We start from the raw sequence: 23,524 nt of genomic DNA on the forward strand, positions 1-23,524 counted from the left end.
CCGAACCCGGCTGGGCCGAGCCGACCCAGCCGAACCGGGCCGAACCCCTCCGAACCGAGCCGAACGGGCAGAGCCCATCCGAGCCCAGCTCAAGCCCGGCCGTTCCGAACGGAGCCGAATCGTTCCGAGCTGTTCCGAGCGGCGCCGAGCGCGCGGGGCGGGGGCTCGGTCCCCCCCGGCCGCTCCGTGACTAAATAAGGCCGATGGCGCGGCGCGCACCGGGCGGGTAGAGCGGGGGGGCTCGGCCCCGCCGGCCCCCTCCCCCGGCCCCCCCTCCGGCCCCGCAGCACCGCACCGGGGCGGGCGGGGTCCGGGCCGGCGGCCCCGGGCGGGGGAGGCCCCCCCGCTGCCCCGGGCCCCCCCGGAGCGGCGCCGTCCTTGGCTCAAGGGCAGCGGGACCCCCCGCGGCGCGGGGCCCCCCCCGGCCCCCGGCCCCCCCGCCCCGGCCGGCGCTGCCCATGGGCCCGGCACGATGCCGGTGCGGCGGGGGCACGTCGCCCCCCAGAACACCTTCCTGGACACCATCATCCGCAAGTTCGAGGGGCAGAGTGAGTGGGGGGCGCCGGGGACGGGGCGGCCGGGGGACGCCGGGGGGACCAGGGCCGGGACTTAGGGGGTCCGACGGGGATCCCCGCGGAGGGGAGCGCCCGGGGAGGGGATTGGGAGACACCGGGGGGCACCAGGTGTGGAAGGGAGTGAGGGGACGGTGGCCCTGGGTGGGTTTGAGGTGATAGGGACAAGCTCAGCTGGGGAGGGGCACTGCCTGCCCCAACTCCCGGCATTCCCCAGCAGCCCCCAGCATCCCCAGCCCCGGGTGAGTTTGGGGTGACAGGGACAAGCCCAGCTGGGAGGCACAGTGCTCACCCTGGCATCCAGGAGTCCCCAGCTCGAGGTGATTTGGGGTGATGGGGACAATCCTGGTTGGTGGAGGATTACTGCCACCCTGGCCTCCAGCAGCCCCTGGCTCTGGGGTGCCAGAACTGGGGCTTCCCCACAGTCCCCGAGGTGTGGAGCCCCCACCACCAGCTCAGGCTGCTGCAGGACTGGAGGTCCCAGCTGGCCCATGCCCTCTCCCCAGCAGCTGGTACAGGGAGGCCTGGCAGAATGGGGGCTCTGGGGGACTGAAAATTCTGGGGGTTCCCAGCATGTCTTTGGGGTCAGGCCCTGAGCATCTCCCAGACTGGGGACAGGGAAGTGATGGGGGGGGAATGCTGCCCATGGGTCAGGCTGGGGGGTGTCACCCTGCCGGGGGACAGGCTGTGGTTGGGGGGTCTGGCCTGGCTAAGCCCCTGCCCTCAGGGTGTGGGGGTCCCAGGGTCCCCATCGTAGTGATGGGGTCTCTGCAGTTGTGGGGATCCCCATGGTGATGAGTCTCTGCACTGCTTGGGGTCCCAGAGTCCCTGCAGTTGTGGGGTCCCTGTGAGGTTTCTGTAGTAGTTGGGTCCCTGCAGTGACAAGGTCCCTGCTGTTGTGGGGTCTCTGTGATGATGAGGTCCCTGCAGTGCTGGGAGTCCCTGGGTCCCTGTGGTTATGGGGTCCCTGTGATGGTGGGATCCCAACAGTTCTGGGGTCCCCATGGTGGTGATGCCACCAGCTTCGGGGGTCCCTGGGGAGCGAGCGGGATGACTCATGAAGTGTTTGTACCCGGGAAACCCAGAGCCATGGACGGATGGATGGATGGATGGATGGAGAGGACCCTCCCTGTGGGCTGCTGGGCCAGGGGTGCTCTGGCCTGACCCACCCATCCCCTCTCCCACCAGGCCGCAAGTTCATCATCGGGAACGCGCGTGTGGAGAACTGCGCCGTGATCTACTGCAACGAGGGGTTCTGCCGGCTCTGCGGGTACTCGCGGGCCGAGGTGATGCAGCAGCCCAGCACCTGCGACTTCCTGCACGGGCCCCGCACCCAGCGCCGCGCGGCCGCCCAGATCGCCCAGGCCCTGCTGGGCGCTGAGGAGCGCAAGGTGGAGATCTGCTTCTACCGCAAGGACGGTACGGACCCCGCAGCGGGGACAGGGAACAGACAGGACGGGAGGGCTGCACTGAGGACAGCAGGTGTGGGAGCACAGGATGGAGTTCTGCTTCTACCACAAGGGTGGTAGTGACCCCCCTGCGGGGACTGTGCTGGGGACAGGGGGACAGCAGGCACGGGGGCAGACCTGGGTGGCACGAGTTGTTGGCACAGGTGGGAACCCAAGGGACACCAACACCCCCGGGGGTTGGCAGTGCTCTCCAGTGCCGGGATGGCTATCAGCAGGGTGGGAACCTGGCACTGGTGGCTCCAGAGGGGCACCAGCACCCTGCAACACTGCAGCCCTTCCCGGTGCCGTGACGGCCACCAGGTGGGGTCCCAGGAAGCCACGTGTTGTGGGTGCAGGGTTGTGGGGTGCAGTGATCCCCCACAGAGGGTGATGGGGGGTGCGGCGGGACTGTGTCACCTGCAGCAAGGACAAGGGAGAAGGGGGCTGAGCTGGCATTGGGCATCACAGTGCCACCATCCCTGTGGGGGGTGTGTGGAGTAAGCGGGCAGGGGACATCCCGGGGGTCCCTGTGCCAGGACGTGGGAGCTGTGCCCCACAGAGCCCAGGCCAGGGCTGGCTCCCCGCGTTGGTAGTGCTGGTGCTTCCCCTCACCGTGGCCTCGTGCCAGTGCCAGGTGTCCCGGCTGTCACCACAGCTGTCCCAGCTCTGGGCACGCAGCCCTGGTTCCGGTGCTGGAGTAAACAAAGCTGCCTGTGTGGCCACAGTGCCATGCAGAGCCACTGTGGCCCCAGGGACTCTGGGGGAGTGGGCTGGGGCCAGAGGCACCACTCCTGGCCCTGGGACCCTCATCCTGCAGCTGTGGCTCTGCCTGGCCCACCTGGCGCTCCACGGTGCCCTTTGGACCGTGCGAAGCCAGGGGCTGCGGGGTGCAGGTGGCTCCTGGTGCTCCCGGTGTCGCTGCCATTCCACAGCTGCCCTCGGGATCGTGTTGGGGTGCTGACCCCCACCCTGTAGCCCCCCCACCCCGAGCCCCTGGTGTGTCCCAGTCCCCAGCGCTGTGTCCTGATCCCTGGAGCCGTGGTGGAGCCGTGGAGCCGCCGCGTCGCTGCCGCTGCTGCAACCATTTGTCTTTGTGACGTGTTGTTTATGGTCCCGGGGACGCAGGGAGGTCATGGTGCCCGTGGGGCACCTGTGTCCCCGTGGGGACACCCGGGGGGTGCCCTCAGGGACCCCAGGCTGGATGGGGGACAGGGAGGGGGCACAGACGCCCCAGTTGCTGCTGTGGCCTTTGGGGTCCCCCTGTGCGTGGCCCCCGGTGTTGGTGCAGGGCGGAAGCGGCCAAGGGCCCGGAGGAGCCGGATCGGGGCCCTGTCACTGAGGCACCTGTGGGGTGTGGGGGTGCCCCCTGTCCCTGAGGGGTGTCCCCAGCCTGGCTGCAAGTCTGGGGGTGCAGTGTGGGGTGCTCGGTGCAGGGGTGCGGGTCCCAGGGCAGTGGGTGCGGTGCGGGGAGGGGGGCGCAGGGGGGTCCCCCCGCTTTGGGGGTCCCGGTGCCGCCCCCTGGCGGTCACGGGGAGCGGTGCGGGTGCTGGGGGTGCAGTGGGGGGGTGCGGGGGGGATTTGGGGCACAGCTCTGGAGGGGAGAGGCGCACTTAGGGTGCGAGGGCACGGGGGGCGGGTCCCGTTGCAGTACGGGGCGCACCTCTGCCACTGGGGTCCCCCCATCGCTCCCACCCCGGGGGTCCCTCCATTGCTTCTGGGGGACCCGCGCGGTCCCCCCATCGCCTCCGCCCCGGGACCGGCCCCCACTAAGCAGCTGGACCGCGGGGGCCGGAGCTCCTGGGCTTAGGGGCCTCAAGATTCCCGCGGGGGTGGATGAAGCCGGCAGCGGCAGTGGCCACATGGCGGTGGCTGTAATCCAGTCGCGCCCGTGGCTCGGCGAGGACCCCGCGGTGGCCCGGAGCCAACCCGTGCCACGCCGTGCTGGCCCCCAGCCCGCGGCCCCACGTGCGCCAGGGAATCCCCCCGCCGCGGGCACGGGAACAGGGACAGTGCCAGCTGGCACCCGCCGTGCCAGGCTGCCGGGCCCGGCGCCAGCGGGGGGACACCGTGAGGGGGGCATTCGGTGCTTTGGCGTCCCCCCCAAGGTCCCCTTAGCGTGAGGGGCGTCGAGGGGGAGCAGGATGCTCCCCCATCCCCCAGAGGTTGCCCCGGGCTGCTCTGACCACCCCCAAACCTTCCCCCCTCCCCCCAGCTGTGGAACCGGATTAACGCCACAGCTGTTAACGAGTTCTGAGCGGCTTAACCCGGCCCGGCACCCCCAGAGCCCCCCGCGGCCCCCCCGGCCCTGCTGCCCACACACAGACCTGCCTGCGACATTTGTGGGGAGGAAGGGGATGTCCCACTCTTCCGTGCCTCAGTTTCCCCCTGAGGTGCAGCTGCAGTGGGGCTGTATCTGGTGGAGTCAGTGCTGGGGGGCAGACGAGGGTGATTCCCGGAGTGGGGGGCAGAAGGGGCAGTTCAGCAGGAATGCGGGGACAGGAGGGGGTGCTCCCCAGGAGGGGTTCCCCAGCAGGGACACGGGCAGTGTCTCCCAGGATGTTTGGGGCCAGGCAGGGGGGCCCTCCCGGGTGGGGGTGCCATCCCCCCATGTCACTGACCCCCTCCCCGCAGGCAGCTCCTTCCCGTGCCTGGTGGACGTGGTGCCAGTGAAGAACGAGGATGGCGCCGTCATCATGTTCATCCTCAACTTCGAGGCCGTGAGGGAGCCTGAGCCTGGGGAGGCCCCGACCCCCAGCACCAACCACTGGGTCACCCCGGCCCCCTGGGGCCCTGCAGGTATGGGGGGACAGGGACACCGGGTCACCCCCTCCTCCTGGGTTCCTGCAGGGGGGATGGGCTCAGTGCCACCATGCCTGGTGTCAGCCCATGTCCTGCTGACCCCGTGTCCCAGGTGTTGCTGTAGGGCATATGGGGAGAGTGGGCAGCACCATGGCGGGGGCCAGACCCTGCCCCTGACCCAGCCCTGACTCCCAGGGTGCAGCTGATCCCTGTGGCTGAAGCAGCACCATGGTGGCGATTTGGAGCTGGATCCTGACCCTGAGCTCAAGCCCAGCCCTGACCCCAGTCCTGTCCTTCTCCCCAGGACGCAGCCGGTCCCTGCGGCTGAAGCTGCTGGCGCTCACGGGCAGCCGCCAATCGCTGCCCCCGGAGCCGCCGGACGTGGTGGTGGTGGACCCTGGGGTCGTGGACCCACTGGCCATGGACCCAGGCCTGCCTGGCAGTGACTCAGGCCCTGAGGATGCCTCATCCTCGCTGGAGCCTGGTGTTGGGGACCGTCCCGAGGACGAGGTGGCGCTGATGGGGGACCCTGAGCCACCGGTGACACAGTCGTCCCCGCGGGCCGAGCGCCTGGCACTGGCCTTCGCCAACCACAGCCTGGCCAGGAGCCGGTCCCGGGAGCGCCGGTCCCGGGAGAGCCTCCGCAGCCTACGCCGGGCATCGTCTGTCGATGACATCGAGGCCATGAAGGGCGACGGGGACAAACACTGCCACAGCCGCCACGCCAGCGCCAGCGCCGGCCTGCACCGCGGCTCCAGCACCGGTACGGCCATGGCGGCGTGGGGGACAGTCATCAGTGCTGGGGACATTGTGGCAGTCACAGCCAGAGACCCTGGTGACCCCATCCCACCTCCCCAGAGCAGCACCCGGGGCTGGCAGGGGCTGGGGACCCCCCCATCACCACCAGGACCCTCATAGCCCATCCTGCAGCCCCCTGTTCCCTCCAGTCCCCTCAGCCACCCTGAGCCACAGTGTGGAATCACCCTGGGAATCACCTCGGGAATCACCTTGTTGGCCCCAGAGCTCCTTAAGTGTATTAAGATGAGGGACAATAACTATAATGCTATTAACAGTAACTCAGAGCAGCTCTGTGGGGCCGAGGGGGCCTGTGGCACACGGTTGGGGTCTGCCCCTGCCCTGGGCCTCCCCATTCCCTTTACCTGTTGTGGGACCCCAAATGTGGGAGCTGTGGGATCACCGCAGAGACCATGGGACCCCTGCCCCAGGAGCCTTGGGAAGCTGTGGGACCTGCCCTGGGGCTGCAGGGCCTGTGTGGCCCGGTGCCAGCCCCCCGGTGACAGTGTGTCCCCGCAGGCGCAGTGGCCGCTGTGCGCAGCGCGCTGCTCAACTCCACGTCGGACTCGGACCTGGCACGGTTCCGGGCCATCGGCCGCATCCCCCAGATCACCCTCAACTTCATGGACCTGCAGCCGGGGGGGCTCCTGGCCCCGCCCCCGGCCCCCCACCCCATCATTGCCCCCACCAAACTGCGCGACCGCACCCACAACGTCACCGAGAAGGTCACACAGGTGGGACCCTGCCCGGGGGAAGGGGGGACATGGGGACAGGTCGCACAGGTGAGACCCTGAGGGAAGTTGGGTGGTGCTGAGCTGACTGGGTGATGCTGGAGGTGACGGGGGATGCCAGAGGTGGCCAAGTGGTGACAAAGGTTACCAGGAATGCCATAGTGGCCAGATGCTCCTGGAGGTGGCATGTGGTGCAGAGATGGCTGCGTTGTACCGAGGTGTCCGGACAATTTCAGAGGCAGACGGGCAGTGATGATGTGGCCAGGCTATGCCAGGATGGCCAAGCAGTGACAAAGTGCCTGAGCAGTGACAAGATGTCCAGGCAGCGCTGGAGGGAATGTACAGTGCTGGAGGTGTTCGGGCGGTGCCAAAGTGTCCGGATGGTGCCAAAGTGACCGGGTGGTGACGGAGGTGGCCGGGCGGTGCCAACGTGCTGCTGGAGGTAGCCAGGCAATGCCAAGGTGGCTTGGTGGTGCTGGGGGCATTGCTAGAGCCCAGGGGATGCTCCAGTGAGAGCTCGAGCGTACTGGGAGGTGCCGGAGCGCACTGGGAGGCACTGGGAGGAGGTGCAGGGGGCACCATTGGATCCCCTTGGCAGGCCGGAGGGGCCGAGGTGGCGGGGCCGGGGCCATTGTACCTTCCCGTGGCACCGGCTCCCTCGGGGAGACTGGCCGAGGGGTCGTGACTGCGGTGTTCTGGTGCGCTGGGTGCCGTGGCCGGGGGCAGTCGGGTCCGGGACAGTCCCCGGGGGGCTCCCAGCGGGGCGCAGGAGGCAGACACCCCCCCGGTACCGCGGCACCCCTCACCCTCGCCCCGGTGCCGTGCCTGCCGGGTGCCGGGTGCTGGCGGCGGCCGCTAATCCGCGGCCCGTTGTGTAACCGCCATCTGCCGCGGGAGCAGGAGGCGCCGCTTAATTACACCCTGGTTGTCCCCCCGCTAATGAGCCGGGGGGTCGGCGGCTCCGGGCATCCCCGGAGGGCTGTGCGGGATGGGGGATCCGCTGCCTGCCCCACCCCGCGGTGTCCCCAAGCCTCCCGCGCAGCCCCGGGGCTGTCCCCGGGGTCCCCGGCAGCTGGCGGGGGACGGAGCAGCCCCGGCGCATCTGCCCGACCCCCTCGGGGTCCCCCCGGCCCCGCACCTGCCCGCACACGTGAGGGGGCCCCGTGGGGGACTCCCGCTCCGACCTGGAACTCCAGGCCCTGCTGCCGGGGCTCCGGGCGCTCCCCGCGCTGGTGCTGGAGCAGCCGCGGCGCCCTCGGTGGGGAGAGGGGACCCTCTGTGGATTGGAGGGACCCTTCTATGGGGTGGCACCCCTTCACTCCGCGTCCCCGACTCCCCAGCTCCTCACGGAGCCTCTTCATTGCCTCGGCCTTGATTAACTGGGCCTCCAGGGTGACGCTGCACTCTCTCTTGCCCCCGCCGTCGCCACGGGGGCCATGAGGTGGCACGGGGGAACACGGCTGCGGTCACCGGGCGGGCTCTGCCCCCCGGCACTGGCGAGGGCGTCTCGTGCCGCGGCTGTGCAGTCGGGCAGAACTGGGGACGCGGGCACAGGGGACACAGGAATTGGGGGCGTGGGGGTGTCCCCGGCTCGGGCACGGAGAATCCCACGGGTCGGTGGCACTGGGGGACAGGGTGTCCCTGCAGCGGCACCGTGATTCACCCGCGGGGCCGGAGCCAAGCGCCCGTCAAGGTCACCGCGCCCTGGGTGACAGTGACAGGGCCTGGGGTGGCCGTGGCATCCCCACGACTCATGGGACCCCCGGGGACCCCTGGCCTGCCGTGGCGGGGATCCCTGGGTGGGGCAGGGTAGGGCTGGGGGACCCCAGACCCACCCAGGGTGTGTGGGGACCCGGCGGTGTCACCAGACGGGGGTGCCACTGGGGCATCACTGGCTGTTGGTGGCGGGCTGGGGACACCAGGGACCCCCCCACTGCCGGGACGAGTCCCGCTGGCACCGGCTGGGTGGGCTTGGGCGCTGCCCCCCAGATCCCCCCTCGTTGGGGCTGGGGGTGCCCGGGGGGGCCGGGAGGGCGCAGCCGTGGGGCACTGCCAGGCCTGGGCAGTGGCCAGGGACATGAGAACACCGGGAGCCGTGAATCAGCCGGGGCTGCCAGGGCCAGCTCACCGCTACCGTCACCGTCCCTGTCCCCGTCACTGTCCTTGTCCCCACCATCACTGTCCCCATCCCGCTGCTGACAGGGCTGTGCGAGTGACGTCTTGGGGATCCCTTGTGGGGCGTGGGGGGCTGCAGGTGCCAGCTGGCAGCGGGGAAGGGGGTGGCGGCCGAGCAGACAGGGGAGACACCGGTTCCGCGGACCCCCGTGCCCCACCTCGTCCCGGTGTCCCCGCGGGGCTGTTCCCGGGCGCTCCCGGTCCCTCCTCCGGGGAGTGGCGACGGCTGGAGCCGGGGGGAGCCCGGCGGGAGCGAGCGGCGGGGGGGGCTCGGGGGGTCCCGCCCCGCTCCATCTGCCGCGCGCGGGGCCGGGGGGCGGCGCGGGGACCCCCGGAGCGCGGCCATGGCCCCGGCTCGGCGCGACAGCGGCGACCGCCCCGACGGGGAGCGGCGGGACCGGGTCCGCCGGGCCGTCCGGGTGTCCAGCCTGGTGGCACAGGAGGTACGGGGGGGTCGGGGGTGCATCCTGGCGGTACAGGAGGGTACGGGGAGGCTGAGGGGGGCCGGGGGTCCCCACCGAGAGGGAAAAGGCGACCCACGATTTGTAGCGTCGCACATGGGCTCGGGGTCCCCACACCGGCAGGGGGGACACGGAGCGGGGGGGCACCGGGAGTCGCGGCGGGCGGCTCTGGGGGTAACCGGGGGGATCTGGGGGCTCTCGGGAGAGTCCCCCCCGTTAGGGGAACGGGGTCCCATGGTCCTTTCACCAGGCGCGGGCACAGCGTCCCGGGGGTGTCCCCATGCCGGGATGCAGGGGATGGAGCGGTGGAGACAGCGGTGGTCGCGGCAGGCGGCTCTGAGGGGCACCGGGGGGATCTGAGGGTCCCCCCGCGGGGGAAGCGGGGTCCCGCGGTCGTCCCACAGCACGCGGGCACAGGGGCCGGGGGTGTTCCCGTGCCGGGATGGAGTGGGAGGGAGGGGGGCACCGGGGATCGTGGCCGGGCTCTCTGGATGGGTTTGGTCGTCTCGGGTTTTTCGGGGGGGGTCTCCCCCCACGGCGGGAACAGGGACCCGCAATTTATCCTGCCACGCGTGGGTGTGAGGTCCCGGGGGTGTCCCCACGCCGAGATGGGACACAATGAGCAGGGGGATGGCACTGGGGGTCGCAGCAGGCGGCTCTGAAGGGCTGCGGGAGGGCTGGGGGTCCCGAGGAGGCCTGGAGTGTCCCCCCCGCTTGGGGAAGCGGGTCCCGCGGCTCATCCCGCCGTGAGTAGGTGTGGGGTACCGGGGGTGCCCCCACGCTTGGAGTTGGGGGGGGGGGCACTGGTGGCTATGGTGGGCGACTCTGGGGGTCCAGGGGGATCTGGGGTCCCCCACTGCCCCCCGGGGGTTGGGGCGCATAACCCCCTCATGGGCCCCCACTGCCCCCCCGGTTCCAGGGCCCGGCCCAGTGCTGTGTCCAGCTGTGCCGTGGTGGCTGTGGTGTGGCGAGAGGTGACGGCTCGTGGCTGGCGTGGTCTCTACTTTGTCCCAAGTGGTCGCCAGTGTGTCCCAGGTGGTCCTCGTAGCCGTTCCCTTGCCAGTGGCCCGTGGCTTATGGGGTGGGTGTGGGTCAGTGCCAGCGTCACTGGTTAGGGGTCGGAGCTGGGGCGGGCGCACCGCCCCCCAGGGACGTCACCCCATCCCATAGGGACGTCACCCTGTCACGGGGCTTGTCCCCCACCCTGCCACGGGTGCCACTGGCAGCGGGTGCCACTGTCGCTGCCCGCCCAGGGTGGCCCTGCGTCCCCTGTGCCCATGTCGGGGGGTCCCGAGGGTGCTGCGACGCCGCAGCTCAGCGCCGTGAGTACCCCCAATGCCACCCTGGGGGGACAGTAGTGTGGGGTCAGGGGAAGCAGGAGGGGTTCCCCAGCATCGGGATGTCTGTCCTATTGGGGTGTCTTCTGTGTCGGGGTGTCCCCACAGTGGTCAGGTGTCACCTGGCTGATACCCAGTGCCGCCCTGGTGGTGACCGCATTGGGTGACACCTGCAAGGTGACAGGGGTGTCATGGGGGGTCAGTGTCCGTCTGGCTGGGGGTGTCCCCGGGGGTCCAAGCCCCCCAGGGCCAGTGACAAGGTGGGTGTCAGTGTTCAGGTTTGTGACCTCTGGGGGTCTTAGACCCTGATGGGCATTGGGTGGGTGCCGGGGCCTGTGCTGGGGTGCGTGTGGGGTACCCGGGCAGGTATCGGGTACCCAGGAAGGTGTGGGCTACCTGCCAGGGCAAGTGTTGGGTGCCCACGGGGGCTTTGGGGATCCATGGCTGTTAGGTACTTGCCAATGTCGGTATTGGGTGCTGGGCACGTGCTGGGACCGGATTTGGGGGTCTGTGGCTGTGGGGCACCTGCTGGGCAGGTGTTGGGGGTCTGTGGCTGTGGGGCACCTGCTGGGCAGGTGTTGGGGGTCTGTCAGGTACCTGCCGGAGCAAGGGTGGGGGTCCCTGCCAGCTGCCGGGGGGGGCACTGCAGCGGTGCTGGGCGGTCCCGCCACGGGGAGCAGGGACTGGGGAGTGACAGAGGGGGTGTCAGTGCGCCGGGGGTGTTGAGGGGAGCGTCCGGGGGCAGGGAGGTGGATCAGGGTGTCGGGGGGCTGTCGGGGCCCCGGGGGGGTCTGGGCCTCCCCCTGCCCCGGCCCGGGGTATTTGGGGTGCGCCGTGGGCGCAGGTGTCTGGGTCGCGGCAGGTGCGGCGCCGGGTGTCCCGGGGGGACGGGGGGTGTCGGTGTCACCGCAGGTGTCGGGGACGCGTCACCAGGGCGGGACGTGTCGCCGCGTGTTGCCGAACGTGTCACTGGCACCGCCGCCATCTGTGTCACCGTGACTGACGGGTGTCGGGGCGGGGGCGGGCACCCAGCCCGGGGGGTTCGGGATGTCGCCGCATATCGGCCCCCTCCGGACATATGCGCCAGGGGTGGGGGTCCCACAAGGTGTGGGGCGATGTCCCCAACCCCTCCTCATGGCACCCCCGAGCCCTGCTGGCACAGGGGGCCTGGGGGGCGCGGGTAGGGGCTGGGGACTATCCCCATGGCTGGGGAACATCCTGGGCTGGGGGCTGCCCCGCCACTTGGGGGCCTGGAGGCCCCACGGCTGGGCGTCACGGGGGACTCTGTGTGTCCCCACTGTGTGTGCGGGGGGCTGGCACAGAGAGGGGGATGCCAGGACTGTCCCCCACCCCGGGCTGAGCCCTCCCGGGGACTGGCATGGGCTGCGCTGGGGTTGTTGACCAGGTGGTGGGGCGGGGGTGCATTTTGGGGGGACTGACAGGCGTATCTGTGGGGCTGATGCGTTGGGGGTGTCTTTTGGGGGGCTGTGACTGAGTGGGGGTCCTGGTCACTCTCCTCTGACATCCATCCCTTCCCAGCTGCCTGCAGGGCCGGGGGGTCCCCAGTTAGGAGTCAGGCGGGGGAGGGCGAGTTCAGGTGGGGTGTGGGGCCACCCCCAGCCCGTGGGGGCCGCACGGTTCGGGGAGGGAGCCGGTGGTGCCCGGGGGGGGGCCCGGGGCCTCTCCCTGCAGACGGCGGGACCCCCTCTTCCCCCAGGGCCGGCCCGGGGCCCCCCGCCCCCCACGCCGCAGGCCGGGATTTGTCCCATTTTGCCGTGGCAGCTGCGATAAATTTAGCGGCAGGAGCGGCTGGTGGCTGGAGCCGCCCCCCAGCCCCCCCTCCGCCCCCGCTCACACCAGAGCCGCCCGGCACAGCCACAGCCAAAGGGGCCTCGGCGACTCTGGGATTGGGGTCCCCCTCCAGGACCCCCCCGGGGACACCCCTGCTCTCTGCTGGCACCGGGGGGGCTCTGCGCCGTGGTACCTGTCACTCCCCGGTGTCCCCGTGGCACCCATCACACCCCCAGAGGGACACGCTTGGGACACGTGGGGAGCATTGCGGTGCAGCCCCACAGGAAGGGGGTGGGAACTGGGGCCCCCTGCACACAGGCCACGTGTGGCCTCGTCCCTCCGTCACACGGTGCACGGGGACACGGGTGGCAACGGGAATCCCCCGCGTGGGGGTGGCGGCTGTGACGCAGGAGCCGCTGTGTGTCCCAGCGCTGTCATCGCGTGTCACCTCATGTCCCAGCGCTGTCACCATGTGCCCCGGTGCCGTCACTGCGTGTCCCCGGCGCTGTGTCCCTGTGTGTCCCAGCACCATCACCGCGTGTCCCCGTGCCGTCACTGCGTGTCCCCGGCGCTGTGTGTGTGCCTCTGTCGCCGCGTGTCACCCACCGCGTGTCCCAGTGCCATCCCCTTGTGCCCAGCACTGTCGCCGTGTGTCCCCAGCACTACATATCCCATCACCACATGGCTATTCCCGCTGCCCCACGAGGCCACCGAGGCTGGTGGCTCCGGGGCCCTGTGTCCTGGGAGGGGCTGTGGCAGTGGGGGACATGTTTTGGGAGCCGCATCCCAGCCTGTGGGCACCGCACGGGTGGGGGGACACTCCCGGCGTGTCCCTGGCGTGTCCCTGCGTGTGCGTGGACCCTGACACCCTGCTCATTGCCGGCGCTGTCCCCCCCCACACCTGGGGCAGGCGCTGGTGCCATTGGGGTGCCCGGGTGCCTCAGGGTGCCTTCAGGGTGTCCAGGGGATGCCGGGGGATTGTGACATGTCCCACCTCGTGCCCTGTCGCCCCTGGGCACCCGCAGTGTCCCCGTGGTGTCGCCGACCCCTCCGGTGTGTCACCGCGTGTCACCGTGTGCCGAGAGGCTGGGGGGCGATGGGGGGCCCGGGGGGCAGCTCTGGCCATGACCGTGGCAGCAGCAGCGGAGCAGCCTGGGAAAAATTTCCGCCCCAATAATTCCTGTCGGCTCTGGCGGAGCGTGGCTGGCGCGCGCCGCGCCGGGGGTCCCCGCTGCCACCGAGGGTCCCCGCTGCCACCGAGGGTCCCCGCTGCTGGTCCCGAGGCACACGATGGCCACGGGGCCGGGGTGGGGGTGTCCCTGGTGCCCACGGGCCGGCGGGGGCTGACCCCTGCTGACCCCTGCCCCCGCCGAGGATGCTGCCCGCGCTCCTGCAGCTGCTCCAGGAGTTCCCGGGCGGCTCCTCTGCGGCCCCCCGGCCCGGGCCCCCCCCCGGCCCCTCCCCCATGCCCGGGGTCCCTCTCTGCGGCACCTGCCTGGGGCTCCGCCGCGACGGCACCGGGCACGGACAGGACGAGAAGGTACCGGGATCGCCTCTACCCGCGCCCCCCGGGGGGAGGCAGCACGGGGGGGCGGGGGTTGCTGCATGGGGGGCACTGTGCCCATCCGTGGCCTGGCGGTGGCTGTGGGGGGCTCGGGCTGTGTCCTCGGCACTTGTTTGGGGGGTTACATAAAGCTCTGGCTCGGCATGACTGGCGACCCCCCCCAGTGGTGCTCTCGGGGTTGGGGGCTGATGGGGTGAGGGGTGATGGTGCCCATCCCCTCCCTGTGCTGCAGCAGCCCCACGATGGGCACGGAGGGGCGATGGGACCCCCAGGGAGTGCAGGGGGACAGTGACCCCCCATAGGGCAGACAGGAGGCTGTGGCCGCTGGAGGGGGGGGCTGTGGGTCAGCCCCTGTTGCCTCTCACCCTTGCCGTGGGGCTGTGCATGATGATGGACCCTGTGGACCACCCCCAGGCACCCCCGAGGATGGCTAAGACCCCCCCAAAGATCCCTGAGTTGTGCCCCCAGGATGTCCAGGTGTTCTGCAGGGGGACTGGGATGAGTGGAGTGGTCTGTGCTCCCCAGGTGGAAGTGCCAGGGGAGGCCGTGCCCCCTGATGGGGATGCTGGGGATGGCCACAGCTGGGGGGCCAGAGCTGGGGCACAGGGCAGCATCATGTCCCTGAGTGTTTGGGGTGGGAACTGCCCTGGTGGTATTCGTGGGGCAGGAGGGGGTTGTGGGGCAGCTCTGTGGTGTGTGTGGGGGGCCTTTGTCCCCCATGCCCTCCAGCTGTCCCCCTGGTCACACATGGTGGTGTCCCTGCACCCCCCATCACCTGTGCTGGGCTCCCTCTGCACCCCCAGAGCCACAGAACCATTGATTTTGGGAAGGACCTTTAAGACCATCAGATCCAGTGTTGACCCCACACCCCTGACCCAGGTCTCCACCTCTCCACAGGCTGGGGGTCCGAGCTCCCCCTGTGGCCCCCCCAGACCCCTCCTGGACCATGCTGGGGTCCCACCTCACCCCAGAGAGTCACAGAACTGTTGAGGTTGTAAAGGACCTCTAAAACCATTGGGTCCAGCACTGATCCACCGTGGCCAAAGCCACCAACCCACATCCCCAGGCACCACATTGGCTGGGGTCTGGGGTCTGAGGGGCTAAATCCGGGAGCCGGTGGAGTGTTGGGGTGCAGGACTGACCCCCCGTGTCTCCCCTGCCCCAGGTGCTGTCCCTGGGTGCCGATGTGCTCCCCGAGTACAAGCTGCAGGCGCCACGCATCCACCGCTGGACCATCCTGCACTACAGCCCCTTCAAGGCCGTGTGGGACTGGCTGATCCTGCTGCTGGTCATCTACACGGCCATCTTCACTCCCTACTCGGCCGCCTTCCTGCTCAGTGACTCCGAGGAGGCCCAGCGCCACCACTGCGGGTACTCCTGCAGCCCCCTCAACGTCGTGGACCTCATTGTGGACATCATGTTCATCATCGACATCCTCATTAACTTCCGCACCACCTACGTCAACTCCAACGAGGAGGTGGTGAGCCACCCTGCCAAGATCGCCATCCACTACTTCAAGGGCTGGTTCCTCATCGACATGGTGGCCGCCATCCCCTTCGACCTGCTCATCTTCGGCTCTGGCTCCGAGGAGGTGAGCAGGGGACACAGGATGAGATGGCGCCAGCCAGGCTGTGCCCTGGCTGGGCAGTGCTGTTTTGGTGCTGGGGGTTGTGTTTGGGGGTCCCACCTGTGCCCCCAGTGCTGGGGTGGGTGTTGGTGTGGTGGGTGCTGTTCCCTGGGTGCTGGGAACCCCCAGGCCAGGACACCACCAGTGCCCCTGGTGACTCCCCTGCACCTCCATCCCAGACCACCTTTGCTCTGGGTGGGGAGACTGGAGGCGCCTGGGGCTGATATGAGGAGAGGGAACAGGGGCTCATGGCACCCTCTGCCCTTCCAGGGGTCTGTGGGAATTCTCTGCCACCGCTGTCCTGGTGACCCCGCTTTCCTCCCTCCCCAGACACCTTTTGCCCTGGGGGGCACCTGGGGCAGGGACAGACTCACAGAATGGAGGTGCCTGGCTTGGGGCAGGGGCCCTCCACCCTTTCGGGGTTCTGAGGGTGTCTCTTCACTGTTAACCCCCCCGTTTTTCCCATCCCCCAGACAGTGATGCTGGTGGGGCTGCTGATGTTGGGAGAGAGGATGGGACCCCCGCCTCGCCCTTCCATGGGTCCCCGTGGCATCTCTACTCGCCCGTAACCCTTTCCCTGCCGTTCCTGCAGACCACGACGCTCATCGGGCTGCTGAAGACGGCGCGGCTGCTGCGGCTAGTGCGGGTGGCGCGGAAGCTGGACCGGTACTCGGAGTACGGCGCGGCCGTGCTCTTCCTGCTCATGTGCACCTTTGCGCTCATCGCCCACTGGCTGGCCTGCATCTGGTACGCCATTGGCAACGTGGAGGGGCAGCGCACGGGCTGGCTGCACGCGCTGGGACAGCAGATCGGGAAGCCCCTCAACAGCAGTGACCCCCGCCGCGGGCCCTCCATCAAGGACAAGTACGTCACTGCCCTCTACTTCACCTTCAGCAGCCTCACCAGCGTCGGTTTCGGCAATGTGTCCCCCAACACCAACTCCGAGAAGATCTTCTCCATCTGCGTCATGTTGATCGGATGTGAGTGCCCGTGGGGTGTGAGAGCGCTGTGCGGGTGTGCAGACCTGTGTGAGCGTGTATCCACACCTGTGTGTGTGTGTGAGCACCTGTGTGTGCACCCGGGTGTGCGTGAGACCCTGGGGGGCTTCGGCAGCGCGTCCCCCAACACCAACTCCGAGAGGGTCTTCTCCATCTGCGTCATGTTGGTCGGATGTGAGTGCCTGTGGGGTGTGGGAGCGCCTGCGTGTGTGCAAACCTGCGTGTGCACATCCACACCCGTGTGTGTGACACCTGTATCTGTACCCCGCACACGGGGAGCGTGTAGGAGCACCCCCAGGCTCAGTTTTGGGGCCGGCCCTGTTTGACACCTTCCCCGATGCTCTGGGGATCGGGGGCAGCTCGCGGCCTGTGCTCAGGTGACATGGATGGGTGGGATGTGGCTCTGCTGGGGGACAGGAGGCTCTGCAAAGGGGTCCGGATCCATGGGCTGGGGACACCTGGGTGAGGGTCAACAAGGTGAAGGACCGAGTCCTGCCTGTGGGTCACACCAGCCCATAGAGCGCTCCAGGCTGGGGCAGAGGGGCTGGAAACCTGGGAAAGGCCCTGGGGGTGCTGTGCCAGCGGCTGGACACGAGCCCAGCTGTGCCCAGGTGGGCAAGAGGCCGATGGCCCCTGGGCTGTGCCAGCCCCAGTGTGGGCAGAGCCCCAGGGCAGGGACTGTCCCCTGTGCTGGCCCTGCTGAGGGACCCCCTGGAATCCTGGGGGCAGCTTTGGGTCCCTCCTGACAGGAGAAACCTTGAGGGCTGGAGCGTGTCCAGGGCAGGGAACGGAGCTGGGAAGGGGCTGGAGCCCCAGGGGAATTCCTGAGGGAGCTGGGAAAGGGGCTCAGGCTGGAGCAAAGGAGGCTCCGGGGGGACCTTGTGGCTCTGCACAAGTCCCTGACAGGAGGGGGCAGCCGGGGGGGTCGGGCTCTGCTCGAAGGGAACAGGGACAGGAGGAGAGGGAACGGCCTCAGGCTGGGCCAGGGGAGGCTCAGGTTGGATATTGGGAACATTCCTTCCCCAGAAGGGCTGTCTGGCCCTGGCACAGCTGCCCAGGGCAGGGGTGGAGTCCCCATTGCTGGAGGGATTTAACAGCCCTGTGGATGTGGCACTTGGGGACATGGGGCAGTGGTGGCCTTGGCAGCTCTGGGGGACGGGTGGGCTTAGGGGTCTGAGAATTCCCTTGATGACAGGGATCCTGATGACTCTTGGCACCCCTGTGACAATGACCCCCCTTCATGACAATGGGGAACTCCATGACAATGGAAAACCTCCCAGTTATGGGGATCCGGTGGCAGTGGGGACCCTGGTGGTGATGGGGACTGCTGTGACAAGGGGCACCCCAGTGATGATGGGGACACTCCCGTGATGATGGGAGCCCCTGTGCTGAGGGGGACCCCCATGACAAAGGGCACTCCGTGGTGATGGACACCCCCTGTGATGGTGGGGACACCCTGTGACAATAGGGACACCCTGAGACAGTGGGCACCCTGTGACAGGGGGGACCCTATGATGGTGGGGACTCCTGTGATGATGGGGACCCCGTGTGGCAATGGGGACCCCATGACAGTGGGCACCCTCCATGATGATGGGTACCCCAGACTACAGCCCTGGCAGCAGTGGGAGGTTTGTGGGGGTTTGGGGGTGCAGAGCCCCCCTAACGTGCCCCCCCAGCACTGATGTGCGGCAGCATCCTCGGGAACACCTCGGCCACCACCCGGCGCTTGTACTTGGGCACCTGGGGACACAGGGGACCCTGCACCCCCGGCCCGGGGGCTGGCAGTAGGGGCTTGGGGGGAGGCTGGGGGTTCAGAGCCCCCCTGACCCTGCCCCCCCAGCGCTGATGTACGCCAGCATCTTCGGGAACGTGTCGGCCATCATCCAGCGGCTGTACTCCGGCACGGCGCGGTACCACACGCAGATGCTGCGGGTGCGCGAGTTCATCCGCTTCCACCAGATCCCCAACCCGCTGCGCCAGCGCCTCGAGGAGTACTTCCAGCACGCCTGGTCCTACACCAACGGCATCGACATGAACGCGGTGAGCCCCCGGCGCCCCCCAAAACCTCCGTGGCACCCCTAAAACCCCCCACGGCCCTCTGCCCCCACTCCTCAGGGAGTGTTTCCAGCACGCCTGGTCCTACACCAACGGCGTTGATATGAACGTGGTGAGACCCCCCGGGACCCCTAAAACCTGCCACGCTCCCGGGACGCCCCCAGACCCCTGTGCCCCCCTCTGACCCCCCGGTCCCCTCCAGGTGCTGAAGGGCTTCCCCGAGTGCCTGCAGGCCGACATCTGCCTGCACCTGAACCGCAGCCTGCTGCAGAACTGCGCCCCGTTCCGGGGGGCCACCAAGGGCTGCCTGCGGGCGCTGGCCATGAAGTTCAAGACCACCCACGCACCACCCGGGGACACACTGGTGCACGCGGGGGACGTGCTCACCGCGCTCTACTTCATCTCCCGCGGCTCCATCGAGATCCTGCGTGGCGACGTCGTCGTCGCCATCCTGGGTGAGCCCCCCAGAAGTGGCCTCGGGGTCCCACGGTGCCCCACGGGGCAGCCACTGCATTCAGGGGTCCTGCGGTGTCCTGGGGTCACCCAGTTCTGGGTGACACTCCATCTCCTGGAGACGCCCTGGCGCTCCTCGAGTGACACCGCACCTGCCTCCCAAGGGATCCCCCCCATGCTAGGACACCCCAGTGCTGGGGGAGCCACATACTGACCCCCCACCTCCTGGGGACCCCCCAGTGCCCCAGGGGGTGACCCCCTTTCTGCTGGGGTCTCCCCAGCTCTTGGTGCCCCCAGAGTGACACCCCACATCCTGGGGACCCCAGTGCCCCCCGGGGGACCCCCCCAGTCCTGTGCACAGCCTGAGTGTCCCCCTGGTGACAACCCGGCTCCCAGGGACACCAAGTGATTCCTGCATGTCCCGGAGCCCCTCCAGCTTTGGGGTCACCTTGAGTGCCCCCGGGGGATCCCCCAGCCCTGGTCACACCCCGAGTGCCCGGCTGTGACCCCTCCCTCCCTTCCGGGTATCCCCCCCAGTTCCCCCAAGGTCAGAATGACACCTTTGGGAGCTGCTGCACTGCAGGAGTGGCCGGGGCAGTGCAGGGCCCTGCTGAGCTCCCGAGCCCCCGGGGACCCCCCAGTGACCCCCCCACCCCGCAGGTAAGAACGACACGTTCGGGGAGCCGTTGCACCTGCACGCCCGGCCCGGGAAGTCGCGGGCGGACGTGCGGGCACTCACCTACTGCGACCTGCACAAGATCCTGCGCGAGGACCTGCTCGAGGTGCTGGACATGTACCCCGAGTTCTCCGACCGCTTCTGGGGCACCCTCGAGATCACCTTCAACCTGCGCGACGTGAGGGGGGGCCCGAGGGGGGAATGGGGGTGTGAATGGGAGGTCCTGAGCAGGCTGGGAGGTCCAAGTGATCTTAGAGGTCCTGAACAAATAAGGGGGTTCAGAGCAAGCTGGGGATGTCCTGACCAATTTGGGGGGTTCTGAGCTAAATGGGGGGGGGGTGTCATGAGCAAACTGGGAGTCTTGAGGAAATTGGGGGAGTTCGGGACAGGTTGAGGGGTTTCAAGCAGTCTTGAGGGATTCTGAGCAAGCCAGGAGGGCCCTGAGAAGGGCTTGGGGTCCTGGACAGGTTGGGGGATTCTGTGCAGTTCTGGGTGGGGGTCCTGAGCAAGGGAGGGGGCGCTGAGCAAGTTGTGAGGGGCTGAGAGATCTGGGGGGCTTCCTGGCGAAGCGGAGGGGTCCCGCAGCCCCCCAGCCGTGCCTCCGTGTCCCCGCAGACCAACATGATCCCCGGCTCCCCGGGCAGTGACGAGCTGGACGGAGGCTTCTCCCGGCTCCGGCGCCGCAAGCTGTCCTTCCGCCGGCGCCCCGAGAAAGGTGGGGGTCGGGGGGGGCCGGGACCCCCGGGGGTGACCCCAGGGTCTCGGTGACCCAGCCCTGACCCCGGCCTGTCCCCGGCAGATGCCCCCAGTCCCGGGGAGTCCCGGGCGCTGCGGGGGGACGGCGGGGGGGGCCAGGCCCCCGGAGCCCCCCGAGGCCCGGCCGAGTGGGACCCCCCCAGCCCCTCCAGCTGCGGCTCCAGCGACGAGGAGGAGCCCCCCGCGCCCCCTCCGGGGGCCACCGCGCTGTCCCCGTTCCGCAGTGCCCCCCCGGCACCCCCCGAGCCCGAGGAACGCGAGGGCAGCAGCGATATGTGCAACCCCCTCTCAGGTGGGTCGGGGGCTCGGGATTGGGGGGTCCCTCATTCCTTCCCTCCCCACTCAGGGTCCTGCAGAGCCCCCCAAAACTGCAGCACTCCCTCAGTCCCGCAGCCCCCTGGACCCCCAACTCACTCCCTGCCCCTGCACCTCTGGACCCCTCCCAGGTGGCCTTCAGGAAGGGATGGGGGTCCCCCAGTCCTGCCCTCCTCACTCAGGTTTTACAGCCCCCCCAAAAACCTTGAACCCCCCAGTCTCAGCCCTCCTCCAGCAACTGCCCCTGCACCCCCTCAGGTGGGGATAGGGGTCTCTGGTTGGGCAGGGGGGTCCCAAATCTCTTGTCTCTCTTTAAGGCTGTACAGCCCCCCCCAAAGCCCCAGCCCCCACTCCCCACGCCTCCCCCAGACCCCTGGATCCCTCGACCTCCCCCCTCACTTCACCACACCCCCCAACCCCTTCACTGCCCTCATTTTCCAGGCGCCTTCTCGGGGGTCTCCAACATCTTCAGTTTTTGGGGTGACACCCGGGGCCGCCAGTACCAGGAGCTCCCCCGTTGTTCCCACGGGGCCCCCCCAAATCCCCCCCCGACCCTGACCCGCCGCCAGCGCTCCGACCTGGAATCCCGCTTGGATCTGCTCCAAAAACAGCTCAACAGGTAAATCTGGGGGCTCAGGTGGGACCTGAGGGGGGCTTAGGCCAGTGGGACCCCAAGGGAACCCCCCCATTGCCAAAGGGGTCTGGGGAACCCTGAGTGGGAAGAGAAGGAAGGGGAGATCCCCCACCCCAGGCTGAGCCCCCCGTCCCACCTGAGAGATGGGTGGGACAGGGGAGGTGCTATGGGTCCTGGGGGGCTGGGGGAGGGGTGGGGCTGGGGGTGCCGGGGGTTTTGGGGGTCTGCAGAGCCCTGACTGGGGAGGGGAATGGGGGACCCCTCACCCCAGCCTGAATCCTCCCCATCCCCACCGAGGTGGGTGCAGGGGCGGGTGCTGGGGGTGTGGGGGTGCCGGCAGAGGGGCGGGGATGGGGGTCCCGTTCTCATCATGTCCTGACCACGCTCCCGCACGGCGTTCCAGGCTGGAATCCCGGCTGAGCACGGACATCTCCTCCATCGTGCACCTGCTGCAGCGCCAGGTGCTGGTGCCTCCCGCCTACAGCACCGTGGCCTCCCCCCACCAGCCCCCGCCGGGGCCGCTGCCCTCCACCCTGCCCATCACCCCCATCCGGCCGCTGGCTGAGGTGAGGGACGCCGGGGGGGACACCTGGTCTGGGGGGCGTTCCACTGTGACACAGGCTCTGTGGGTTGGGGTCACCCCTGAGCCCCCCCAGGTTTAGGGTACGCCCCTCCCATGCCCCCCACTGCTGGTGGTGGGCTCAGGGCAGGGGTCGGGGAGACACGCTAAACCCCTGCTGCTGAGTGGGAGGCACCCTGAGCCCCCCAGATTCGGGGTTCCCCCTTCCCATGCCTGTGGCCGTGTCCTCCGGCCCCTCCGTGCACGGGGGTCACCCACGGGGGTGCCGGTACTGGGTGGGGGGCACCCCGAGCCCCTGGTGCCGGGTGGAGGTCCCCCCCCGACACTGACCCCCCCTGTTCCGCAGGTCCCGCGCCCCCCGCGCGCCCCGGACCCCCCGGACGTGGTGCTGCTGCTGGAGCCGCCCCCCCCGCGGCGCCGCTCCCTGCCCGGGGCGCTGCCCCCGACCGCGGGGACCCCCCCGGGGACCCCCCCGCTCCAGAGACACTGCTCCGACCCCGGCAGCTAATGGGAGCGCCGGGGCGCGGCGGGACCCCCGGAGCCAAGGGACCCCCGACCCCGGAATGTGGGACCCCCGGAGCCCTCAGACCCCGGGAGATGGGACCCCCGAAGCCCAGGACATGGGACCCCTGACCCCGGAGCGTGGGACCCCTGCACCCGGCAGCCCTGGATGCCACGACCCGGGACCCCCGGAGTCACAGGATCCCTGACTCTGGAACACGGGACCCCTGGAGCCCTGGAAGTCCTGGAGCCCTGGGACCCCCAACCCCGGAATGGGGGACCCCCAGAGTCCTCGGACCCCTGCACCCTGGGACCCCTGGGACCCCCGGAGCCCAGCACGTGGGACCCCCGGAGCTGCAGGACCCCTGTCCCCAGCATGTGGGACCCCCAAGCCCAGGACGTGGGACATCCAGAGCCCTGGGATCCCCAACCCCAGGAGGTGGGGACATAGAACTCCCCGACCACGGGACCTGGGGTCCCCAGAGCCCTCAGCCCCGGGCCCCGGCCTGCTGGGGGCTCCACTGCCCCCCACGGACACTGCCCTTGGTGCCGGCGGCCAGCGGGGGGGCTTGGGGCCCCTGGGATCCCCCGTTACCCCGCCTTATCCTGGGGCCCCCTGCCCTGGACTGTCAGACTGTGCTGCTCTTCCTCCTCCTCCTCCTCCTCCTCCTCGTCCCCGACCCCGGGGCGGCGGGGGGGTGCCCAGGTGTGTGTGTGCACAGGTGTGCACGGGTGTGTCCCGGGTCCTGTCCCCAGGACGTCGCGTGTGTGTAGGGGGGGTCCCGCTGCGCTGGGACACGCGTGTTGCCCCCCCCATCTGTGTGTGTGTCCCCGCCGTGTCCCCGCCGTGTCCCCCCGCCAGGAGCCCCCCCCCCCGTTCGCGTGTGAGCCGCGGTGGGGCCTGGCGGGTCCGTGTGTGCCCCGCTCCGTGTCCCCATCCCCGTCCCGGCTGAGGGTCGGGAGCCTCTGTGTGCCCCTTCCCGTCCGGCTGGGCTGTGTGCCCCCCCGAGCCCCGGCCGCTCCCCCCGCACAGCCGGGTGTCACAGGGCGGTGTCACCCGACGCACAGGGAGGGGGACGCGGGGGTCGAGGGGCTGCCACTCCCCGGCCGCCCCGTAGCGTGTGCCGTGTTTGTCCCATGTCACCCCTGCATGTCACCCCTGCGTAGGTGCCCCCAATAAACCAGACGGAGACTCCCGGCTCTGTGTGTCACCACCTGGGAGGTGGGGGGAGGCACAGTGACCTCGGATGTCACCG

General features: G+C 69.6%; 1 protein-coding gene across 2 annotated transcripts; it reads left to right on the plus strand.

Annotated features, from left to right (window-relative positions):
* The first annotated feature begins 406 nt into the window (after positions 1-406).
* Positions 407-23,468, plus strand: KCNH2 (potassium voltage-gated channel subfamily H member 2). 2 transcript variants are annotated; one of them, XM_032123822.1, is made up of 15 exons: positions 407-548; positions 1,761-1,991; positions 4,652-4,816; positions 5,124-5,582; positions 6,134-6,348; positions 14,839-15,264; positions 15,893-16,280; positions 18,139-18,338; positions 18,556-18,808; positions 19,467-19,660; positions 20,098-20,197; positions 20,282-20,530; positions 20,995-21,172; positions 21,591-21,753; positions 22,114-23,468. In XM_032123822.1, exons 1-15 carry the CDS (start codon positions 473-475, stop codon positions 22,273-22,275), a joined length of 3,459 nt encoding a protein of 1,152 aa, XP_031979713.1. In that variant the 5' UTR covers positions 407-472; the 3' UTR covers positions 22,276-23,468. The 2 variants fall into 2 exon arrangements, with proteins under 2 accessions (XP_031979713.1, XP_031980491.1); XM_032124600.1 differs by lacking the exon at positions 407-548 and having other exon boundaries at positions 1,905-1,991; positions 4,656-4,816.
* Positions 23,469-23,524: the final 56 nt, after the last annotated feature.

The sequence above is a fragment of the Corvus moneduloides genome, chromosome 1, assembly GCF_009650955.1.
Source record: "Corvus moneduloides isolate bCorMon1 chromosome 1, bCorMon1.pri, whole genome shotgun sequence".
NCBI classification, from domain to species: Eukaryota; Metazoa; Chordata; class Aves; order Passeriformes; family Corvidae; genus Corvus; species Corvus moneduloides.

Coding starts and splice junctions, on each gene's coding strand:
- KCNH2 (XM_032123822.1), top strand. CDS start 473: ATGCCGGTGCGGCGGGGGCACGTCGCCCCCCAGAACACCTTCCTGGAC. Junction 18,809..19,466: donor CGTCGTCGTCGCCATCCTGG/GTGAGCCCCCCA, acceptor CCCACCCCGCAG/GTAAGAACGACACGTTCGGG. Junction 19,661..20,097: donor TCACCTTCAACCTGCGCGAC/GTGAGGGGGGGC, acceptor GTGTCCCCGCAG/ACCAACATGATCCCCGGCTC.